The 22,568-nt window shown below is 37.6% G+C and overlaps 1 protein-coding gene across 4 annotated transcripts in view; it reads right to left on the bottom strand.

Annotated features, from left to right (window-relative positions):
* The window catches only part of SMAP1 (small ArfGAP 1), a 91,254-nt gene that overhangs the window by 53,143 nt on the left and 15,543 nt on the right, over positions 1 to 22,568 (bottom strand). For all 4 annotated transcript variants that reach the window (XM_064707345.1, XM_064707347.1, XM_064707343.1 and 1 more), the window contains exons 2-4: positions 11,001 to 11,134; positions 10,217 to 10,302; positions 7,214 to 7,289 (exon numbers count right to left, since the gene is read on the bottom strand). In XM_064707345.1, coding sequence (XP_064563415.1) covers positions 7,214 to 7,289; positions 10,217 to 10,302; positions 11,001 to 11,134 — 296 coding nt within the window. The remainder of the gene's footprint in view (positions 1 to 7,213; positions 7,290 to 10,216; positions 10,303 to 11,000; positions 11,135 to 22,568) is intronic.

The following is a 22,568-nucleotide window of genomic DNA, read 5'->3' as shown; positions in this document are numbered from 1 at the left end:
TGAAACCACAACACTCCCCTATCCTGTGCTTAACACTGGACACCCATAAGAGAGATCCAGAATCCTGTGTTGCATAAAACAGAGCAGTGGTTGGCTGTGAAAGAAGCCAGTACTGCTCTTCTGTCAATACTGTGAACACACTCAGCACTCCTCCATCTCTTCAGAGTCACCATCCTAATTACAGGAATAGATGATGCTTATGCATGAGCCAGTTGTAGTTCTGAACATGTGGAGAGCTAGAGACATTTGTAACATTTACATGGTACATAGAAACAATTATACAAAGTTCTGGGAAATACAGATATATTTAATAGACTTGAGAAAAAAAAACTTTTTCACAACTCTAACCCAGAACATCCACACATATTGTTGCCCACTTTTTTTTAGGTTACTAATTTTTTGCTTTCGATAACCACCTCTGTGAGATATTACAGAGAGTCACCATGGCTTAGTTAAATGTTGACACTGGATAAACAAAACAGATGCTTTTAATCTCTTACTGAATTGCCCTCCATTTCTCCTGTCCAGCCTAACCAGTGTTTTCAGCATTTGTTCCAGGTAAAATTGTCTTTAGTGAGAATTTCTCTGCACTTCAGAACAATACCTTCTTTTCCCCTAAGTGGCTTTCTCTGCTGCAGGCAAGATCATTTACATTTTCATGATCCATGTTAAACTGGCAAGGTAGTCACTAGAGATTTCATCTTTGCCAAAGTTTTGTTTACTTGCACATAGCAACTTGTAGCTATGTGGTCTAGCTGTGTGAAGTATTTATGGAAGTGGTGAAAACAAGACCTGCATGTCTTGTTTTCACCACTTCCATAAATACTTCACACAGCTAGAGCTGATTTTTAGGCATACATAGCATGGGAGCTACTGGGATCGCAGCTGGCTTACTGAAAATCCAGTCTGGCTTCCCAAACTCCTTCATTTATTCTACTGCTTGGCAAAGTGCTGCTGAAGAGCTGTCACTTGTGATCCACCCAGGCACTGATACTGGGGCAAACCCTATTGAACTTCTTCAGCAACGAGCCATGCAGTGGTGCAGAGTAGAGGTTTGCAAAGGGTACAAACAGGAAGAGTGGCTCATGCCCTGTAGAGGTGCCCTGCCATTCAGAGCAGGGCCTGATGGATGGGCCATCAGGAGTCACCTGATGTTCAAAGCAAAGTGCCAATCCTTGCACCATACTGGTGGTACAGTACCTTCATGCACCAGTATGGGCTCAGTATCAAGTGGATGGAAAGCAGATTTGCAGAAAAGGACCTGGAGATTCTGGTGGACAAGCTGGACACAAGCCTGCCCCATGGCCAATTCTGGGCTCACAAGTACAGACAGGAGAGACAAGGGCACACTGAAACAAATCCAGCAAAGAGATACACTAAGACGATTAAAGGACTGGAGCACCTTTCAGACAAGGACAGGCTTAGTGAATTCAGACTGTTTAGTCTGGAGGAAAGAAAACTGGGGTGGGGAATGAGCAGGGAACAAAGACTAATGTGTATTTTATGACTGGCTTTTCGCAAATATTAAAATGAATATTTTATGTGTTGTGTTAGAAAGTAATGCTGTATTAATTCTCTTAAGTAGTGTGTTAAACATACTTTTAGGTTATAAGAAATGTTAAAATAGAAACTATGCTATGTAGGATACTTTTTTTAAAGAAAGGACTCGCAGCGAGATAGCAGCCATAGGACACCTAAATCTTTCAGAGAAAAAGAATTTTATGGCCCTCTTATCAGAAGAAATGAACTTCTTCCTGCCTCAAAGGCACTGTTAGGATTCAGAGGAAGAAGTTGACCAGGTAGAATCCTGTATTTGAATGGAATTTATGCATCATGTATGAAGTGTATGAATATGCAACCAGCTATTGTTTTTAAGGGTTAATCCTTTGTTAACGGGTGGGCTTGGGCTGCCCAGAAAAAGGTACCCAGACTTCGGTAACTCTTTGTCTCATATTGTCTCATATTGTCCTAATTCAAATTGTCCAAATTATTATTACTCTAATTGTATTACTATTTTTATAACCATTTTACTACTATAAAATTTTTAAAATTAAAAAAAAAAGTGATTGGTGTTTTTCACATTCTGCAAATCTACAATTTAATCCATTCTATCAAAATTATCTTGAAAATAATTTACCCTGCTTTCCCTACCCCCACCTTGAAGTTATAATCCTGTAAGGTATTTCAGTGCTCCCTACTGATGCCTATCTTGACAACCATATTTAAAAACACTTCCTAATCGGTTGATTCCGACCACAAAAAACCCCAGTTTGTTTTTCTGCACTTTTGGGAGGGGTAACTGGTAACCAGTCCCTCCACAATAATGACTGAATACTTCTGAATGCTGGCTACTATAAACTGAAATGTTCATGTGGCCTTTCATACCCCAATTTCTATATCTTAAGATGCCTACGTAACATATTTTAGTGCAGTAAATATATTACAGATTTCATCTCCTTTAAGATAACTTTCTGGAAAGTGTGCCATCACAATCTTTAAATGCACATCACATTTTAGCCAGTTGTCTAAGTTCATACTTCTTAAATTATACACAATGTCTTAGGAAAACATGAAAAATGTAGACCCATAATTCTTTTCCTTCAGTGAACTTAAGAGTTACACAAAACTTCTGCTCCATACATAATTCACATGCTTTCTTAAATACAGAAACTTCGTTTCCTATTCTCTAAACATTGTCAGGATGTGATAATATATTCCCAGTTCATGTAGTGGAATAGATTGTACCAGTTCATAATTTTTGAGACTGAAAGTATTTGAAATCTACTTCAGCTGAATCATCATCCAATTTGAATAAGGTGATTCCTATATACATTCTCCTATATATGTGTTTTTATTAAAAGCCATAGAGATTGTTTATGATGATACCTACACAGCTAACCTTTATCCTCACTGTATTCCTCATTACCTGTAAAGCATAAGCGTCATTGTATTAGATAAAAAAAAAGCAAGAGTTGAAGGAACATTGTCTTTTTACAAGTTTTATTTTACATTAAATAGGAGGTGCTAATTTTTCTTTTTAATTGAGAAAGTATGATTGCTTCAAACTTGATTTTCTGAATCTCTGCGCAACTTTAGTAAACTTTTAACTTAGCTGCATAGTGTCAAATTCAATTATTGGGGTTGTGAACCAGAAAAAACTTCTTTAGTGCAGTCCTGCATCTCTAGGAATAACCCCAGCAGTTCTTACTGCATATTCTAGTACAGCACTTTCTAGACAGATTTTACTCTTTCTGGAAGCTTGGTTCTAAAAATGACACATTTCCTTTTTATTTATTGATAAATTATAAACATCTACCTCAAAGCTGAAGTCCTCTAGGCCAGTAAGTTTGGAAAATCCTTAGTAACTCCACAAAACCTAAAACAAGGACTTGCCACTTCTCTTGGTCACTAAGATCATGAACCTCATTAATAACTGCTCCTCCACATAACCAGTTGCATAGAAATGCTAAGTATTTGGGACTCAGTACAGAGATTGTCAGTCAAGATGAATATTCTGTTCAGACATTACTTCCATAAAACCCCACACTCCAGAGCATTTCTCCAGGGCTCATATTTGCCTCACTTATATTGCCTGCAACCATTCTGAAAAAGCCAATTAAGTAATTTATTTAAGCATACAAGTTCAGATTCTTGGGGAAAGTTTTTATGTAATTGCAAGCTGTGCTCTTTTAAGAGTGTTCCAGGAGACAAACTAAAGGAGCATAGGGAGTCTAATGAGAGTCCAAAGCAAAGACAAGGTTTACCAGTCTTCAGGACTAAGGTGATTATAGATGAAACTGCTCTTCATGCTTTACCCTTTAGTTCTAGGATTGCTGGGTACAAAAAAACCCCTGTGACAACTATAAAAGGATTTGCAGGTGCTGCAAAGTGATGATCACGTACAATTCCGGAGTGGAACGGTATTCCCAGTTTCATGTCTGTACTACCTGAAGGGTAGTTTTGTCATCCAAAATCATCTCCTGCGACTTGACCTATGGCAACTGTCTGTTGCTAATTACACAAGCAGTGCAAGCTCCCACTTACATTTCGGAAGCTTTCAAGAATAAATGAAGTCAAAAAGTACAGCATATTGCACAGGAAACCGTTCTTGTTACTGTACCTTCGATGCACCATTTATAAAGATACCCTAATTGTTCCACTGCTATTTGAAGTTGGATTTATTAGATTCTATGCTATACATCATTCACAGTTTATGTATGCCTAAAAATCGAGAATGAGGTCTAGCAAAAATTGATTCCAGGACAATAGTATTATGCTGAAGATATTTAAAATACATTTACTTGCCAACAGCTACTGCTGCTCCTAAGCTGATTATTCAAAGAACAAAACCAGTTCTTTCCAATAAACAATACCACATCCCATGTGTTATTCACAGGACAAACATACATACATTGTTCCAGGGTATTAGCCTCTGGGGTCTTTCTGTAAATTAGCCACAAGCCTGCACTGGGTCTAAGCAAGAAAATGAGAGTAACTATTTACTGATAACCCACTTACAACAGCTGAGAAAATTATACCACACATGTAGTCCTGAACAGTGATACAGAACAAGCTTCTCACATTTTTCCAAAAATGCCACATCAGAAAACTCCGAGATAATATGCATTTCAGTAGATTTAAAAGATTTTGAAGTCCAGTTGCTTTCAGTCAGCATTAGATTATTCTAATGTATATTTGATTTCTACTTAAATGCCCTATTCTATTTTAAATGTAATTAGCCGATAAAATCATAGATGCCTTTTTTGTCCATAGCTTTATCCTTCATCACTTTTTAGTGAATCATGAAAAAATTTCATATTTGCATATTTTTAGTCTGCACGGCACTACTGGCCTCTGCACTAGCTAATTTTGTTACTATACTGTGCAACTCTAAAAATCAAACTTAGTAATACAACAGTCTTGTCATAGAACAAAAGATCTTCTATACTTAAGAATAATAAAATAGAAGATTTGCAAAAAAAGACATTCATAACTCATTGTAACAAATGAATCCTGTCAGTCAACAACTGAACCTTGATATATACTCCTGGGCTTCAACACACAGAATACATTGACAGAGATGTAGTGGTAGACAAACTTGAAAAGCTTATGAACCCACCAAAATCACACTAAGAGAAATATTGTACTGCATCTTTTAAAATAATCTATTCAAAACAACATTTATGCTATGGGAAGCTTTTTCCATGAGCAACTTGCAACATACATAGAATCTGGGAAAGTCCCTTAAATTTTCATATGACACCTCAGTGAAAGCACCACATTAAGGAAAGTGACCCTCAGGCATTGCAACCCTCTTTCTGCACTTCTATATCATCTGCTTATACCTAGAAGGGATTAATTTTAACAAAAGACAATGTATGCATGCATCTCTAACTTAAATTAGTCCTAATCCAAGATGAAGACGTCTCCATTTCAAAGGTGGTAACAAAAAGTGTGCTAAAAAGCTCGTGTGTCCCACCAAGAATACTAATTTTGATTAAAAATAGGGTACAAGATGCTCTCTGCAAATGTAAGTACAGTGAAGAAATTTTCCAGAAGAACAGAAATGCAGAGTACCAGACAGTACAGACAGGCAGAATAGAGGCTCAACTTCCCTTCTTCTTCCTTGTCAGGCCCAGACCCAGGAGAAAGAAAATCACTGGCCACCAGCTGCAGCACTACAGGCACACGAGAGCCAGAGCCAGGGAGGATAACCCAGCACAAGCATCACACAATGACTGCAGGTGCTGCCCTTGTGCAGCTCATTTACTGTCATGTACTTTAGGATCTGCCACAACTGTGACTACAGATTGTCCACCTCAAACCTGATGCCTTGTGGTCTTCAAAAAACACAGGTGACTCTGAATGTGTATGACTCATCTGTTGCTAAAATATTGTATGATCAGATTTTGTTCCCAAAAAGATTACAGCATTTACACTAGTCAAGGAAAGAAAAGCCCAACTAGGAGAAAAGTACTCAGCAGTAACACATATGTATCTCTTCAGCTTGTCTGGATTCTATCCTTGCTGCTATGGCAGGTAAATGATTCATCTTACTCTGCAATATGATAAAGCTAATTACTCCTTCAAACATATTAAGGCAGGAGTGAACTGCTACATTAGACACCAAGGTTCTCTGTGTAGAAAGATGTTGAGCGTATTAAAAACTTTTTAAGGAAGTATAATTTTAAACTCTTCTTCCTACTTTATATTTTGGAATAAAAGTAAAGAAGGGTAACCGATTTGTAGTTCAAACCACAATTGCACCTTACATCTTAAGAGAAGCAATTTTCCCCCATTTCAACAGTACTTACTGAAATACTCTTTTCTACTTCCCAGGTTTGCTTTTTTACCCTTCTAAAACGAAACCATCATTCAAAGATCCATTTTCTCAAGTGGGAAATGCAGCATAAACTCTCATGCTTTAAACCTACACTTGCACTTGTCCCTGTAAAAGTTCACTGCCTATCAAGGCAGAGTAGTAAAGCTACGTGTTAGGCCATGGTTAAACAAAGCAGGTACATAGCTGTGTATGTTTAAGCATAAATACAATTATATGATGAAAAATGTATGAACTAGATGATGTATCCCAGAAACAGATGTATCAAAAAACAAATAAAGAAACCTAAGAAGACTGTGAACTTCTGTAAAGGTGCAAATTCTCCAAACTCCTTTGCCAGAGCAGCACTCCCCAACTTACAGTAGTGAACACGCAGCTACAGGATTTAACAGCAGGTTCTTTGTACTGCCTGTGTGTGCACTACAGTGCACCTCACCACACGCAACAGCCTGGAATTCAGCAGAAGGAGGGCTCAAAACACCCTTGGATTTCTCATCAAGGTTTACAGAGAATGAGGGAAGACCATGTCACCATAAACAGTAATCCTATCTTACCCCTATAATATGGAAAAAGATAAATAAAAAAGGCTCAAATGGTACTGTTAAAGAAATACCCATGAGGGAAAACCATAAAACAAAGGATCATAAAACCTGTTGGATCATAATGCTTTGCCAATATAAATGTAATAGACGACAGAGGTAAAATTTATGGAACCTAGGAATAGTCTTCAAAAGACAGAGAAAAAAGCACTTAGCTCTGAGTCAAAATGTTTTCAAATGTAAAAGACCTTTTAACATGCATGATGTTCACTACATTTCTCTTACATAGCTTTCAAAAACAAAGTGACAATTCTTGGTTAAAGTGTTTACTTACATTGAAGGCATTAATTGCATTTTTATCATAATACTTCTTCTTTTCATACTTATCCCTGATGAAAAATTCCACAGCTCTGGAAGTAGCTAGTTTAAGGAAAATATGCATTCATATAAATAGTAACATCAACCACTCTACACAGAACAACTGCTGCTGCAGTGCCCAAAGTGAGCTTCTTTGTATTACACAAAATTAATCAGCTTAATCTCTGAAGAAAACAATATGAGAAAGATAGAGTAAAAGTAACTCAGTGTTTCACAATTAGGACATTTTCACCTGGTATTTATTTTATTATACATGGCTGTAGGACTGAAAATACTTGAACAATGGTACTCATATATGGTAAATAATTATAGTTTACCATCTTAACTTGGGGAAAAATACTTTATAAAAGAGGTGAAATGTATGTACCTGTTCTCTGATTTGCATGTTATACCATTTATCAAATGCTGATCATAAACACTTCTCTGAGATGACCAAGTCCTCCATGAGAGTCTCCTGTTAAAACAAAAATTGCTGTGGAAGGGGAAAAAAAGCCAAAACAACTAATGATAAAAAGATATTGAAGCAAAGATGGAAACAGCAGCAAGCATATTGCTGTAGAAAACTAGAAATGACAACTCAGTAGCTCAAACACAAAAAAGACAGCCAGTTGTTTTCCTCAATTACTCTCTCAGCTTCATAAAGCAGCTCATCCAAAGCAATGTGAATATTTTACATTTAGTAAAGCTGACTCTCTAGGATCTGAAGAATAAATTTTAACTACTTTGTCCAGCAATGTGATTATCCATTCAACAACTGATATTGCAACTGTGGAAGCTCAGACTCATTGCCTCAGACTTCCAAAGCATTTTTCCTCAGTTGATGGAAAGATACTCTTAGCTCCACATACTGTGTCCTAAGATTAACACTGAATTCAGAGCACTCAGTCCCTTCATTCTGTGCATCAAATTATATTTTCAAAAATCATAGTTTCAAACAGTATGCAAATGTCACCTGAAGACAGTTTCATAAAAGTTCCAAAAATCAAAACACTGCTTTCTACCTCTTTCCAAATATATATAAATTGCAAAGGGCATCCTGAGCACTTTGAAGGTACAGCTGTCTTAGTACTAATAGTGTGAAAAAATTATTTATTGTTGCTGGAAAAAACATCTTTCAACAGTAAAAAGCTTTCATAAAAAAAAAAAATCACAATGATCCTAAAAGTTAGTTCCTATACAATAACATCCCTGTCAAGTACCAGGGAAGGAAAAAAAAAGCTTAGAAAGGTCACTTGTGATTAAGAAGCAGAAATGAGGAGGGATCTTTAGCAGGAAATTTTTGGCAGATCCCACAAACACATTCCTCCTGTGTCTCCACTTTACTACCTTAAAACTAGAAGTATATTATAGTGCTATGAGAAGTTAAACACTAATATATATGAACATATACAAAACTGATCATTACATGCAAAATAGGTTCAACATTTATCCAAAAGAATGTTCAGAATATAAGAATATTCACAAGCAGAACGCTGATGACATACTAAGCATCACTACTATTTTGTAGTGATACAATGGGCAAATAAAAAAAACAAAAAACATCCATAACACAACAGCTTGTCATGAATGCCAAGTAGGTAAGTAGCTGCCAAAGTTATGCAAAAATTGAGAAATAAATCAGAAATTGTTGCAATCACCTCTTATGACAATACAGTGTTAATAAAGAAAACACAGGCAATGAAGTATACTCAGTTGACTAAGTCCACCAGTTAGTCCACAACTATTCAAAAGGGTATGTAATTAATTCAAGGCATAGAGTGTGAAAAAAAGAACTATTTTGAAAGTCTAAAAATTAGACTTTTGGTCTGATCTGACAAGAAAAGCTTAAAGCATTATTTCTTTTCCTGCAGTAGCACCAGTGAATTTAAGTTAGTTGCAGCAAAAAAAAAAAAATCCTCAGTTCCATTTTTGAGTAAGTTTTAGTCAAAATATTTCAATCATATGGCTAAAATAAAGTTACAGAATATTACAGCTGGAATACTATGGTGCTATCTGACTCTCTTCTTATGAGAATGTATGTTTAATGCAAAAGCTTCTAGAATATGAAAAAAGTATCTGTTTTGCTCAAGTGCATTTTTTAACAAGTCTAACTCTTTCAAAGGGAAAAAAAATCTTCTGTTATATCGAGTGTAGTATCTAATAAACAGAAGAACCAGAATCATCTTCGTATATAGCAAATTAAGATCAAGTTACAACTAAGTCTGTTTATCAGCTCCTGTAGCTGGGGACTCAGCTCACTTAAGAGTAGATGTTTAGGATCTCATTATAATTAAAGAGTTACAATAAGATCAGGTGAAGCAAATCCTACCTATGGAGTAACTTCACTAAATCAAGAAAAAATCCCAGACCTAAATTAATGCCATTATATATTATCCTAGTGATTCAGTAAAGGTATTTAATGAGAAAAGTTATTGCCAGCAGACTGCTTTTCTTCCAACCCTTCCTGTCCAGGTACACAGTGACAACCACACACAAACACAACTGGTGGCCCTGAGAGAGCTTGGGTTTATTTATGAATTTCCATGCCAGTCACCTAGAGAGAAATCCACACTTCACTGGAGTAAGATGCAATGGCTTCTTTTAGCGAACCATTCAGCTCATTATTTCCTGATCAAATGCTTCTAAACTTCAGATGGCAGTTACTCAAGACAAAGAAAATATTCAAGAGCTCTCCAGTATCACTCTTAACTTCCTACACACAGGGAATTTATGAAGTCACCTCCTCTGAAAGCAAAAATAAATGGTGCTTGCCAAATCTCATTACGAAGTAGATTTGCTATGACTGAAGTAATTTAAATCTTTTCTGAACTGTTCTCAACTTCCACTGTCATTTCTTATACAACAATATCAATGAAATAAATAACATAAGCTGACAAATGTAGCAGTTCCTTGAAACAGTCATAACATCTCAATTGCATTAGAAGTCATTTCAACGTGAAAGCCCAAACAAAAAGGATACTGATCTGTTTGAGGTCTTCGGAAGTTCTCTGGCAGATTAGCTTCATAGAGTAGTCTTGCTTTAGTATTTCCCATTTCCTGCATGCACTAGGGAAAAGTGGTAGAAAACAGTTAGTTCACGTCTATCAATACCTTAAACTCTGAAACAGTCAGGATGCTACTGTGGAGTGCTTAAATGCCATCCCAAGTTTTTAACTTGGAGAGCTCCCTGTTGCCATAGGTCCTGAGAGATACCAGCACGGCACAGGAGGGCTGCCTGCCCAGCCTTGATGGACAAAGCCAGCAACATGGATCCTGTCTGCAGTGTGAACCAGCCCACCCAGGGAAAGACAAGCTTTGATCTCTCAGGATGGCTCTTCAGGAAGACAAAGAGTAATAAAATTTGCCTGATGGCAGGAGGAGGCTTCAGACTGGAGCATACCTGGAAGACTCAGTGCTTGATACACCAAAAGAACACAACCGGACATCACACAGATATGGGAGTGCTGCTGTCCTGATACTTACTAAAAAGGCTTACAACACTTTTTCTACAGATACAACCAAGAAGTAGCTTCCAGAGTCCCTGGAGTAAGGTAGAACAACTCTAAAATGATACAGAAATTAGAGGCAAACCAACTTCTGAAGTGAGTTTTATGAACTTAGGCTCACTACAGTAGAAGTATGACACATGCAAAAGCTAATAGGATTGTAAAACATGTAAGCAGGGCATGATGATAAATGCAAATCCTTTCAGAAGTACTCCTGACATACCTTCCAAACTGGAAACATATTTGAAGATATTCTACCTGTATTTGCTCTGGTGTCCATTGATCCAAGTTGACAGACTTGACCCTTGATATATGAACCCCAAGATTTCGATGTATTCCAGCACATCTGATGCAGATAAAAACACCAGTGTTCCAGGAAGCCCATCTTGGTCCTAAAAAGGAATGAAGAAATAAATAAATTATTTTCAAAATTCCATATACTGTGAGGATTTTCTCTGGCATAACTCTATATTGACAACACGAATCAACAGGCTTAAATAAAGGCTCGCCTCTGCCTCTCTAGAATATCTATCACTTTTAACAATTTCCAGTGTTAACAATTTTATTCACAGATTTCTACTTCTAAATAATGTCACAAAACATTAACCAGTCAGATTTATCTAGAAATTGTATGTTGTGTCCACCTCCCCATCTCCAAAACAATACAACAAACAGAGTTTATAAAGTTTGCTTACTAGCAATAAGATTTTTGCTTGCATCTTGAATAATCTTTACAGCTATGCCTTAGATGAAGCATCAACAAAAGAAGCAGAAGTTGTTACTTTTTTCCCTTTTTTCCATTTAGAAGGTTCTTAAGACATGCATCACTACTTTACTACATTAATATAAGATAACTGAAATTAACTGCAGGGCAATCTTATATTAATGCAACAAATACCTCCTATAGCATAGGCTCTACAACAGCAGCACGCAAGCTCTTAGGAAATGCTTATACAGAGATTTGCAAAACCAGCTGATAAAAATATCCATCTAAGAATGGTGGAAACCTGATTATGTCCAGTATCCTTGATTTCTAAACTACCATTCACAGCCAAATGGATTTTCTAACAGAATCAGGATGATTTACTAACCACCATTGTTTCTCAACTGTGCTTGCATTTTGAGACAGTTAAAGTATGCTGGCCTGAATTATCACATTGTCACTTAGGATTTTTCCCTTGAAACTACTATTCATTCTCTAATTAAACACATTTATATAATTTTATTCCAGCTCTGTACATCACCACTGTTAAAAGTACTACTCTGAAGTCCATCTAGTTCTGAGCTCTAAGGAGTTCAAAGATTAAATAATTACCATCAGAAGCAAGAAGGTATATTGAAGAGTTGCAAAACATTTCAAGCAGTTATTTTCTGCTTTTGTAAGACAAATGTGCCCTTAGGCCACTCCTGCAACTGCAGCTGTTTGCATTTCAATATCAATATATTGTATGAACACTTTCCTGGGACCTACAGAAGAGCTTTCTGCTTCCCTCTCCTGATCTTTTGCTTAGGACTGTGTTGGTTTGAGCTGGCAAACACCCACAGAGCTGCTCATTCACTCTCCTCTCCTACAGGGCAGGGAGAAGAGAGCAGGAAGGTGAGAAGACCTGCAGACTGAGATAACAGTCTGCAAGTGAAGACTGCTTCACTTATAAGTGAAGCAAAAACTGCAGACAAAAGTGGGGAAAAAGAGAGGGAAGGATTTCTTCATTACTTCCCATGGCCAGGCAGCTGTCCAGCCACTTCCTAGAAAGCTGTGCTTCAGCACCCACAACACTTGTTTTGGACACCACTATAACCAAATTGTCCTTTCTTCCTTTCCTAGAGCATTTGTTGCTTGAGCACTTTACCACAATGGCATAGAATGATCAATTCCAGTCAGCAGACCTCTCAGCTGCATGTCCTGCCCACCCACTCAGCCTTTAAACTCTGGGGAACAGAACAGGAAAAGAAAAGCTCTGATAGTGTTTAAGCATTGCTCAAGCAATAGCCAAAACAAGGGAACGGGAGAAATCCTTTTAGTTAGACTCCATTCCTTAGCAAGGGTATTTGAAAATCCCAAGACACATTCACAGATCCCCACATTTGCTGCAAGAAGCATTACTCTTACTAGCAGAAATACTAGCAATGTTTTGGGTAATCACCTAGCTTTGAATCTATCTTGCTCAATATCTCAAAAAGTCAGAGCACTTGATCTCCACTGCTTGACTTTTAAGAACATAGTCATTAAAATAACTGGCAGCCTTCAAGGTAAGTGCTACTATCATAAAATTAGACTTTAAGGGTCAAAAGATCTAGGAATTACTCACCCACCTAACACATTTTTTCCCATATGACAATTTTACATTACAACTACTACTAGTCAGGTAAGACTGGTGAGACTGTTTGCAATGTGTCCTAAATATTACAACAACTAGCAACCTATTGATCTGCCTTTTTGTTTCCCCCTATAAAACACTAAAGACAAAATACTCACTCTTACACTTGGCAGATTTATATTATGGGAAGGCTTCACTTAAAATTTATACCACTTTTAGTTTTAGTGCTCCAGGACAGAGTTTTGCAGGTCATTTGCCTCAACCTATTAATCAAGTTTCAGCTAAAATAGTGCACCAGAAGAAACTTAATTAAAAAACCTTCATAGCCATTCCACCAAGATAGATCGAGTATCTCAGTTTATACAAAAGATTCATCTAGCCATGACAGTTTAGAAATAGATAAGAAAGTCTTGTGTACCCAACAGCTTCTTCAGTTTTCCCTTTGAAGTATAACCCACGTGTCTCCTGAAAGCTGGAGCCAGTTTTGATCAGGTTACTACAGGGACACAAGGGGTTTAACTGTAGCACCTGTGTGCTGTCCAAGATTCTATCCCTATAGGGTGTTTACACAACCACTATAAACTTTTTACCACAGATGAGTTTGTACAGCTACAGATCCCAGCTACTATCCAGGTACTGCCTCAGCTATGAGATCCCAGACAGGCAAATTCTACATTAATGAGACAAGAACAGGAGGACTTGACATGACTGAAGTCTAAATAGATTAAGAGAGAGGTTATTAATTGTAGTTAAAATATTGAAACTTCATTAAGAAAATTTTGTTAACAAACACTGAAAGCTTTGTTAACAAAAAGTAATACAACTTTTGAAGTAGATGGCTTTCTCCTGGAAAAGAGCAGTTTTGTATTTTCCCAAAGGCTCCAATTTGATTAATTAGTACATATTTATGAAATAAATTTTGGAAATCAAATATATTTAAGCAATGAAGGAACAAATTAAACAGTGGAATAACAGGCAAACCTGAGGCCAGACAAAAATATTCATGTGAAACCTCTGAATTTAATTCCGAGTAATGACAATATGCAATATTAAACACTTCAAATGAAAAATGTTTTCATTAATCCAAATCAATCATAACCACAGTTAAGCACTAGGCAAGAGAAATCAGAAAATATTTTCTGTGTGTTCATCATACCAACTATGCCTGACTTAACCAAACGGTCAACTAAAGCCTGGGCTGCAAACCTTTCTGTGTGAAAAATGTTCCACAGTAATTGAGTGATTCAATAAACAATTTACAGTGCTGTCAATTCTATATGAAGTCAGGATCCTTATTTCTGTACACAGTAAATATTTTGCACTAATAGAAATATTTACAGGTTTCTTTTTGTTGGGTCCTTAAAGATACACTTGGTTTCCTTTAGAAAAATTTTTAAGAGTAACCTGGTTTAACTGCTGTATATATTTTTGATTACCATGGCTAGCCAATTAAAAAGATGGCTATTTGGCTTCAGAAATGAAGACTGGACATCAAGAATCTTGGTGACTGCTGTTTTATATTATTTAAAACACCTTTACATGTCATTAGTAATAATACTTTACCTACCTAGAGCTGCACTGTACACTGCAACTTCAGTCAGCCAATAGTAACGTGAAATACTTGTCACATTTGATGTAAGTTTTAATAGAATTGTAATTTTGTTCTTCTGAAAGCCATTTGAATTTTTACTAGAAGTGCCAATGTGCACTTCAGCAGCTTGCTGCACCACTCCAATATAAAAATAAAGTTACTTCTTCAGTCATCTAAGATACAGACAACTGCTTGAAAATATTTTCAGTCTCTTTCATCCTTTACTAAAGTTAATTTTAGGAAAAAAGCCATAGAACTGAAAATGACCAATATTTATACTAGACTATATACTAGAATACTGTGAAGTCCCTGGAACACTGCCCAGCTGAATAAAGGAATAAACTTCAGCAACCCAAAGACAGATTGCTGCTTCCAAGAGATGAATAAATTTTCTTTTTTCTTCATGTTAAACTTTCTTTGCCATATTTCTATACATCATTTACTGGTTAGACCTAAATTCCTATTTCAGTTCTTAGCCAGTGGCTGTGAAGATGTGTGCTGTCTTCCAGAGAAATCATGACAAAATTCCGAATGCATTAGGTCACATACAATTCAAAGAATCCTTAAAATAACGAGGTTATCTTTTTAGGTGCACAAGGTTTATTGTGTATATTTAGTCCTACTGACAATTGCAATTCAGTCGCCTTCATAAAAAGAAGTGATGAATTTTGACTGGAAATTTAAACACAGCACAAGTGCAAGTTTCTTGTAAGAGCTAAACAGAAATGTGGATTTGAGCCATCATACAGCTTCACAAAAATTAATTTGGAGTCTTAGCTATTACATGTTAAATAAAAACACCAAGAACATTTCCCATTACTGGGCTTGGCTGGGATGGAGTTCACTTGCTACGCTGCAGCTCCTATGGATATGCTTTGGATTTGTGACCAAAACAGTCCTGGTAACTGTAATGCTTTGGCTACAGCTGGACAGCGCTTGCAGAGTCAAAGATTGCTTTTCCATCCCTACCCAGCAGGCAGGGAGTGGGCAAGAGGCCAGGAGGGAAAAGTCAGGGACGTGAGACCCCAACTGACTTTGGGACATGACAAATATGCATTAGAATTCAATCAGGTGCACAGAAACAGCACTAACTGTGACATATTTAAGGTATTTAAGGAGTCCTTTATTAGAGACCGTCTGGGCCCTAAGAATGAAATAAATACTCAGCCATCAAGAAACAATGTAGCCTGTTATATCTTTAAGTTTTCAGAGGTTTTAGGTAGTTCGTGAATTTAAGAAAAATCCTGGAGAGTTTACTTCTAGTTACAGTAGACTTCCATGCCAGTATAGTTATTGCATGGAACCAACATTATCCCTACTCACAGAAATATCCACAGCTATTAAAAAACTGTGAACATTTCAAAAACCAACTTCAGCTGTTTAAAATTTAAGCAATAAAGAGCCTGAAAGCAATTTACATAATTTTAGATAAAACTCTTCAGATAAGTTGATTTCAAGCCAATTTTTAAATTGCCAAAAAAGTTATCAAATCTCACATGCCATTCTTTCATTCTAAAGTGCACATCAAAGTGTGAATTTTGTGAAAAAGACATCATTTTTACATATTCTCTGGTGAGGCTAAAGCTTTTCTCTCAACATATTTCAAAATCTTTCCCACTTTTCCCTCACGCTTAGCTTTTTTCAGGATCCAATTTTTGATGACAGATTTCTCCTCCATATTATTTAAACTGGATTCTTATCTTGCACATGCTTAAAAAAAGCCATACATACGTTTGTGCACATACTCCCAAATACCACTTTCTTCTGTGGTCCCATCGACTCACTCAGAAAGGACCATGTGTTCTGCTCTACTATTTTAGAATAAGCTGATTGAAGAAGCCACCATCAAAATTCACACATTGCTGACAAACTCTCCTAATGCACTTCTACACAATTCAACCATCCACTTATGAGTACAGCTGACAAACATCTTTGGGCAAGAATAACGCTGGGAATTTTAATGCTGAAACTGGTATAGTGCATTTTCAAAGGAAATAAAACACAAAGTACATTAGTGTTCATATGTCCAAGATTTAAGTTTTACTCCAACTGCTCAGGTTTTATTTTTCATAGCACATGCATAGTACTGCATCAGGTACTAAACCAGGCTTACGTGGTACAGTTCATTTAAAATGCTGAGGAAAAAGTACTTTTATCAGCATTAAAAAAAAAGTGAACTAACACTACTGACAGTATACGAATCCAAGCAGTCAATACAGTGTAAAACATTGCTTTAGCTCTCCATTTGATTAGTTAAAAAAATCTTTTAACTGTTTTAAACATCTCAGTCAACACTCTGTCCTCTACTCAGCTTCCAACTGCAGTAGGAAATTAGCAAGAAATATTATACACTATCAGGCAAGACTGGCCTAGAGTAGGAGAACCTATCACACAAACATGCTAGGAAAAAAAAAAGGGGAAAAAAAAAAGAAAAAAGGAAATTAAAAAAAAAAGCAAGCAGTGGAGACCAGAGCAAACTAAAAAGAGGCAAAAGAAAACGAGAGGTATTTGAACATGATGTAACTGGGAGACATCCACAAAAGAACAAGAATAATTTCACTGGAGATTTGACTATGAAGTCGAATGATGATGGTTGCTTTCCTCATTACACCAATTCTGATTTTCCTTCCCTCCATCAGTCCCCCACGGTCCGTTCAGCTCTCTGCAACTGCAGTTAATACTGCAGCACTCCTTTTGCTCAATACAGGTGCTGACCCCTCTCACAAAACATCTTAAGTTATAGAGAGAACACAGAGGTCTGAATTGAGGTGAAAAAAGCAATCGTGAAGCCTTTCAATTTTACACGTATTGTTAAAGGGAAGGACAACCGTTTTACATCTTCACAAGTAATTCTGAATCCTTTACAATATGTGCGTAAAACCAGCTTACCAGGAAACTAATAAGTTTTGAGACAAAGTTTTAAATGAAAAAAGCTTGTCAAAACTAGTTTTAAATATGGTTTGTATGATAGAGGCACATAAACACAAAGCTAGTTTTCAATTTACATTCTTACAGTTACCATTTAGAAATTCTACAAGGAAGGAAGCCAAGAATTACACATAACAAAGTACTAACTTTGCATCTCTAATATTGTCTGTAGCAAATATCTTGGGACAACATCTTTAAAGACTTCTGACAGACTACAATTCCTGTTTTCTCTCAACAGCACCCTGCCTGTCCTTTACCCATAAGTGCAGTGAAGTTACTTTAACTCTCATTTGTTTCCCCAAATCTGGCTGCTGTTTGACAGACTTGATTTCCCAAAGAACTGGCTCCATCTTGTGGAACAGAGAATTAACTACAAGAAAATGTTCACACCTGACTCATCCCGAGTGCTTGTTAGTCAGTTCCCAAAAACTATCACTTTTGGCCAAAGAAAGCCTCAGTTTTTGCATCAACCCAAGCACACCCATGCAGTGCTCTGTCTCTTTGCATTACTCCCACACCCAATTCATACTGCTCAAGTGTTCTGCTACTCGAGATTTCAATTAAGTTAGGAAAGAATATATTTAGAAAATATCTAACTTCTCCAAGCTGAGATACAAATAAAGATTGTGAACAGGAGACAAGCACCCTTTCATAGCAGGTAGAGAGAAAAGAAGGAAAACAAGTAAGCAGCAGTTGTATTTTATGCAATTCAATTCAATACAAGAAGATCAGAGTCAACACAAAACAGTCCCTTCTCCTGTGGCTACTCACAGAAGAATAAAAGAACAATGCAGAACTTACAAAGATTTCTCCAAGTTTCTCTGTTCAAAATATAACACATTAGAGACAGCAATTAAATCAAAATAATACTGAAATGCTCCAAGCAAATAATTTACTATTATGCTTTTTCAGTCTAATCCTGTTGGTTCAAAGACCATCTCTTACTAATTTCATTGGCAGTTGCTCAGTTTTTCATACAAAAGGGAGATCCACTATTTCCACTTCTAATTGACAGACTCCTGGGCTCAGTGGGGTGGGGGATTGAAACAAATCCTTCAAGAAAACAGCACCCACCCACCCCCAAGACAAAAAGCTAAATTGCAATGCTAATGTCCACAGAAAGAGACTTTGTGAATTAAGCAAACCTTTGAAAGAACAAAAGATCTTGCATAAAGATTTTGAAGTAAAGGAAAGCATGTAAGAACCACAGTACAAGAATCTTTATTCTACGAAATATTCTTCAAGGCCCTTGAACCTTAAGTCTTTTGAGACTACTGATAAAGCACTATTTACTCATCACCTGATCCACTGAATTAGTTTCTGATTAAACAGAACAAATAGCCTGAAGCACGTTCTCACGTCACATCTACTCCAACATTAACCATAACTTCCTTTACAGCAGAAAGGCTTCCTTGCTTTAGTTCCATACCCATGACTGGGAAAACTACACAAGCTCAGTCTTTATGTGCTTTTAAGGTGTCAAAGTATGGAGCAAAATACTTTTTTATTTAAACAAAGGCAACAAAGGGCATAAATGGTAGTTGTTAGCAGTCTCTCACAGCTGGTGCAGTACACCTGTGTTCAGAGAGTCAAGACCAGAATTTGACAACTTAAAATTTACCACATTTAGAAAAGCGTGACAGGAGCTTAAACAATAACTGTTTGTAACAGGCTGTTTTCATATTTTAAATAAAGTCAAACTCAACAGCATGAAATTCTTCTGAAGGCACACAACTCAAGTACACTGTTCCAGAGCCCAGGTGAATAGCAGCCAGATTCATGCGGTTCAAGGCACACTGCAGGAACAGTGGGAGGACAAGCCTTAGAATCATTACTTAGCTATCTTTAGCCAGTGTCTCGTAGGTAGTAGAGTTTCATAGACAGAATTCCTCCAAGTTTGTCTTTTGGTTTGGATAACCATTATTCATGAAAGCCATCAAAAAAAACCATTAAGTGAAGATCTATTCATAACTCCAAATAGGCTCTGTAGAAGCATAATGAATGAAACTCTTCCCCTGCACAACTCTGTCCCACCTCTGTAAGTCAGAGAGAGAAATACATATCAGTTTCAATTATTCCTTCAGCTCACTTATTCACTTGCTTCTGTAGCATCAAAAATTGCTAAAAGCATTTCAAAGAAAAGTCAAGGGTTGTATCAAGCCTCACCTAGAAAAGAAGTACAGTGACATGAATGTTCCTTCAATTCTATGTTTAAGCCACAAAATCAAGTGGCTGGCTTCATAACAACTTTAATTCTGGAATGCATCCAAGTAATTTCAAACAGCAAAACCTTTACTTCCACTAAGTGTGGAATATGCAAGTGCAGTTTGTAAAGCAGAGGACTGGTTGGTTACATTAGCTATCAGAGATACACAGGTAATGTCAGTTTAGTCTTGAAATGAACAGGTCTTTTTCTTGTCTAACAGCTGTTTGGCACAAGCAGTCTAGTAAGATGACAAAATGAAAGAACTTTGTTTCACTTTATTAACAAATTCCTTTTCCAAAATAAAGTAATTTTATCAAATATTAGTTGATTATAGACATAAAAGCTAAGTTGTGAAACAAAATACAATGTTTAGAGTTCAGTGTAAAGTTATATACACAAATACACAGTTGATGCCTCCTTGTGTAAATTACAAGAAAAAGGAGATTTTTTTTTTTTGAGAATTGCCCTCCAAAGACCTCCTATTTATCTTAGGAATCAGATGACAGAATTTAAAAAGAACACCTACCTCACTGAAACACTTACTTTTAATGAAAATATCAACATAACTGAGTGCTCTGCAATGAATCTTCCTTTAAAACCATCTTCTAGAGTTCACATTCCTGACTTGGAAGTACTTCACACCTCAGTTTTCACCCATCCCCACACAAGCCAGGTAAGCAGAATCGTAATCAGCTTCTGAACTGTCAACAGAGCAGCTCCTGACCCTGGGCTGCAACCACGCCTGGACAGCCTGAGCACGAGTCGGTGCCTGTACAGGAGAGCACATGCACAGGACACAGCCACAGCCCTCCTGCCAGCCTGCTGGCTGCCACAGCACCCTTTGGAAAGTAAAGTCAGTGCCCCAAGTATCAGAGATGACAGGGGTGCCAACCCTGGTACACTCAATAACCTAGCAGCCTCAGAAATAAAATTTCAATTTGGCTAAGGGGTAGCACTTCAATTTTATCCTGCCTGCTCACTTGTGAAGAGAAAGACTGCTTGTGTCAGAGTTCAGGCTGCCAGAATAAGGTGTGCAAGCTGTCATTTCCTGTTAGCAGCATTTGGTGCTTCCTAAAAAAGACAAGGTTATGTAGCATATTACAGTATTAGTAGGAAGCTTCTGGAGCAGGTCTTGACTGCAATTTTTCCCTTTTCAGCAAGGAAATGCTAAAACACTTACTGTTTTAAGTTTACAATTTATATTCCTTTATTATGCAGAAATAAAAGGAAAATGGGCAACAGTGAGCTCTTACAAAATGTTTTCATAAGCTGATACCTAAGTATTAAGTAAAAGCATCACTAAAAAGAAAAAGAAATTTATAAACCTATACTACTCTGTTAGGATGTAATAATCCCTCTGCACACCCAGGCAAAGGACAAAGATTATATAAACACCTGCTTAAAAAAAAACCACCCTTCAGTCAGTAATTAAAGTTCTTCTTTAAACTATGACAAAAACCTCAGAGATAAGATTTGTTTGCAGACAGGCTTATCATGTAGCCTGTTTGCCATAAACAAGAATGAACTGTTCTCTAGCAGAGACATTATCTAGCAATTGCATTAGTCAGCTTTCCTTTCCTTTTTTCCCCAAATATAACTGAAGAGATCCTTAAATAAACGTTCCTAAACTGTACAAGCTCTGTGCAGTCCCCAATGACTCCAGGGACGTGCTTTCTCACCCACAACAAAAATGGTAAATGAACTCCCATAACCCCTCCAACAAGAGGTATTTTAAAGTTCCACCATTAACCAAACAGGGCCAAGTACCTCCTCTACCTGCACTTTAATACTTCCAGGGATGATGATGATTCAGCACTTCAGGCAGTGGAGCTGAGCAGCCTGTTCCAATGCCTGACCAACTTTTCAGTGAAGAAATCTTCCCCAATATCTATTCTATACCTTTCCTGGCACAATTTGAGGCTACTTCCTCCTGTCCAGGCTGCCTGGGAGAAAGGGCCAACCTTCACCTGGCTACCTCCTTTCAAAGAACTGCAGAGTGATTGGAGCTCCCCTGAGCATCCTCCCCTTGACACTAAACAACCTGCAGCTCCCTCAGCTGCTCCTCACAGGACTCGCATTCCAGACCCTTCACCAGCTCTGCTGCCCTTCTCTGGACTCACTCCAGCACCTCCATGTCCTTCCTGCAGTGAGGGGCCCAGAACTGGACACAGGATTTGAGGGGCAGCCCCAGCAGTGCCAAACAGAGGCACAATCCCTGCCCTGCTCCTGCTCCTGTGGCTGACATGGGCCAGGATGCCACTGCCTCCTTGGGCACACCCTGGCTCACGTTCAGCTGCTGCCAAGCAGCACCTCCAGGTCCTCCTCCATCGGGCAGCTTGCAGCACTGCAGGGCATTGCTGTGACCCAAGGGCAGCACCCAGCTCTTGGCCTTGTTGATTCTCACACAACTGACCTCAGCCCATGGATAGAGCCTGTTGAGATTCCTCTGTGGAGCCTTCCTGTCTCCTTCCAGCAAATCAACAGCCCCACCTAATTCGGTATAATCTGTAAACTGACTGAGGGTGCACTCAAGACACTCATCCACATCATTGATAGAGATATTAAACAGGACTGGACCAAAGACTGAGCCCTGGGGAACTCCACAAGTGACCAGATGGATGTGACTCCATTCACCACTCTCTGGGCCTGGCCACCCAGTCAGTTTATACTGAGCAAAAAGTACACCCTGTTCAAGCAGCCATGAGCAGGCAAAGTAAAATGCCAAATTCCAGCTTCTAGACAGTAAAAATATCCTGAAATAATCTATAATGACAGCCAGATTC

This window comes from Zonotrichia leucophrys, chromosome 3 (genome assembly GCF_028769735.1).
Source record: "Zonotrichia leucophrys gambelii isolate GWCS_2022_RI chromosome 3, RI_Zleu_2.0, whole genome shotgun sequence".
NCBI classification, from domain to species: Eukaryota; Metazoa; Chordata; class Aves; order Passeriformes; family Passerellidae; genus Zonotrichia; species Zonotrichia leucophrys.
This window is presented reverse-complemented; position numbering and strand designations above follow the sequence as displayed.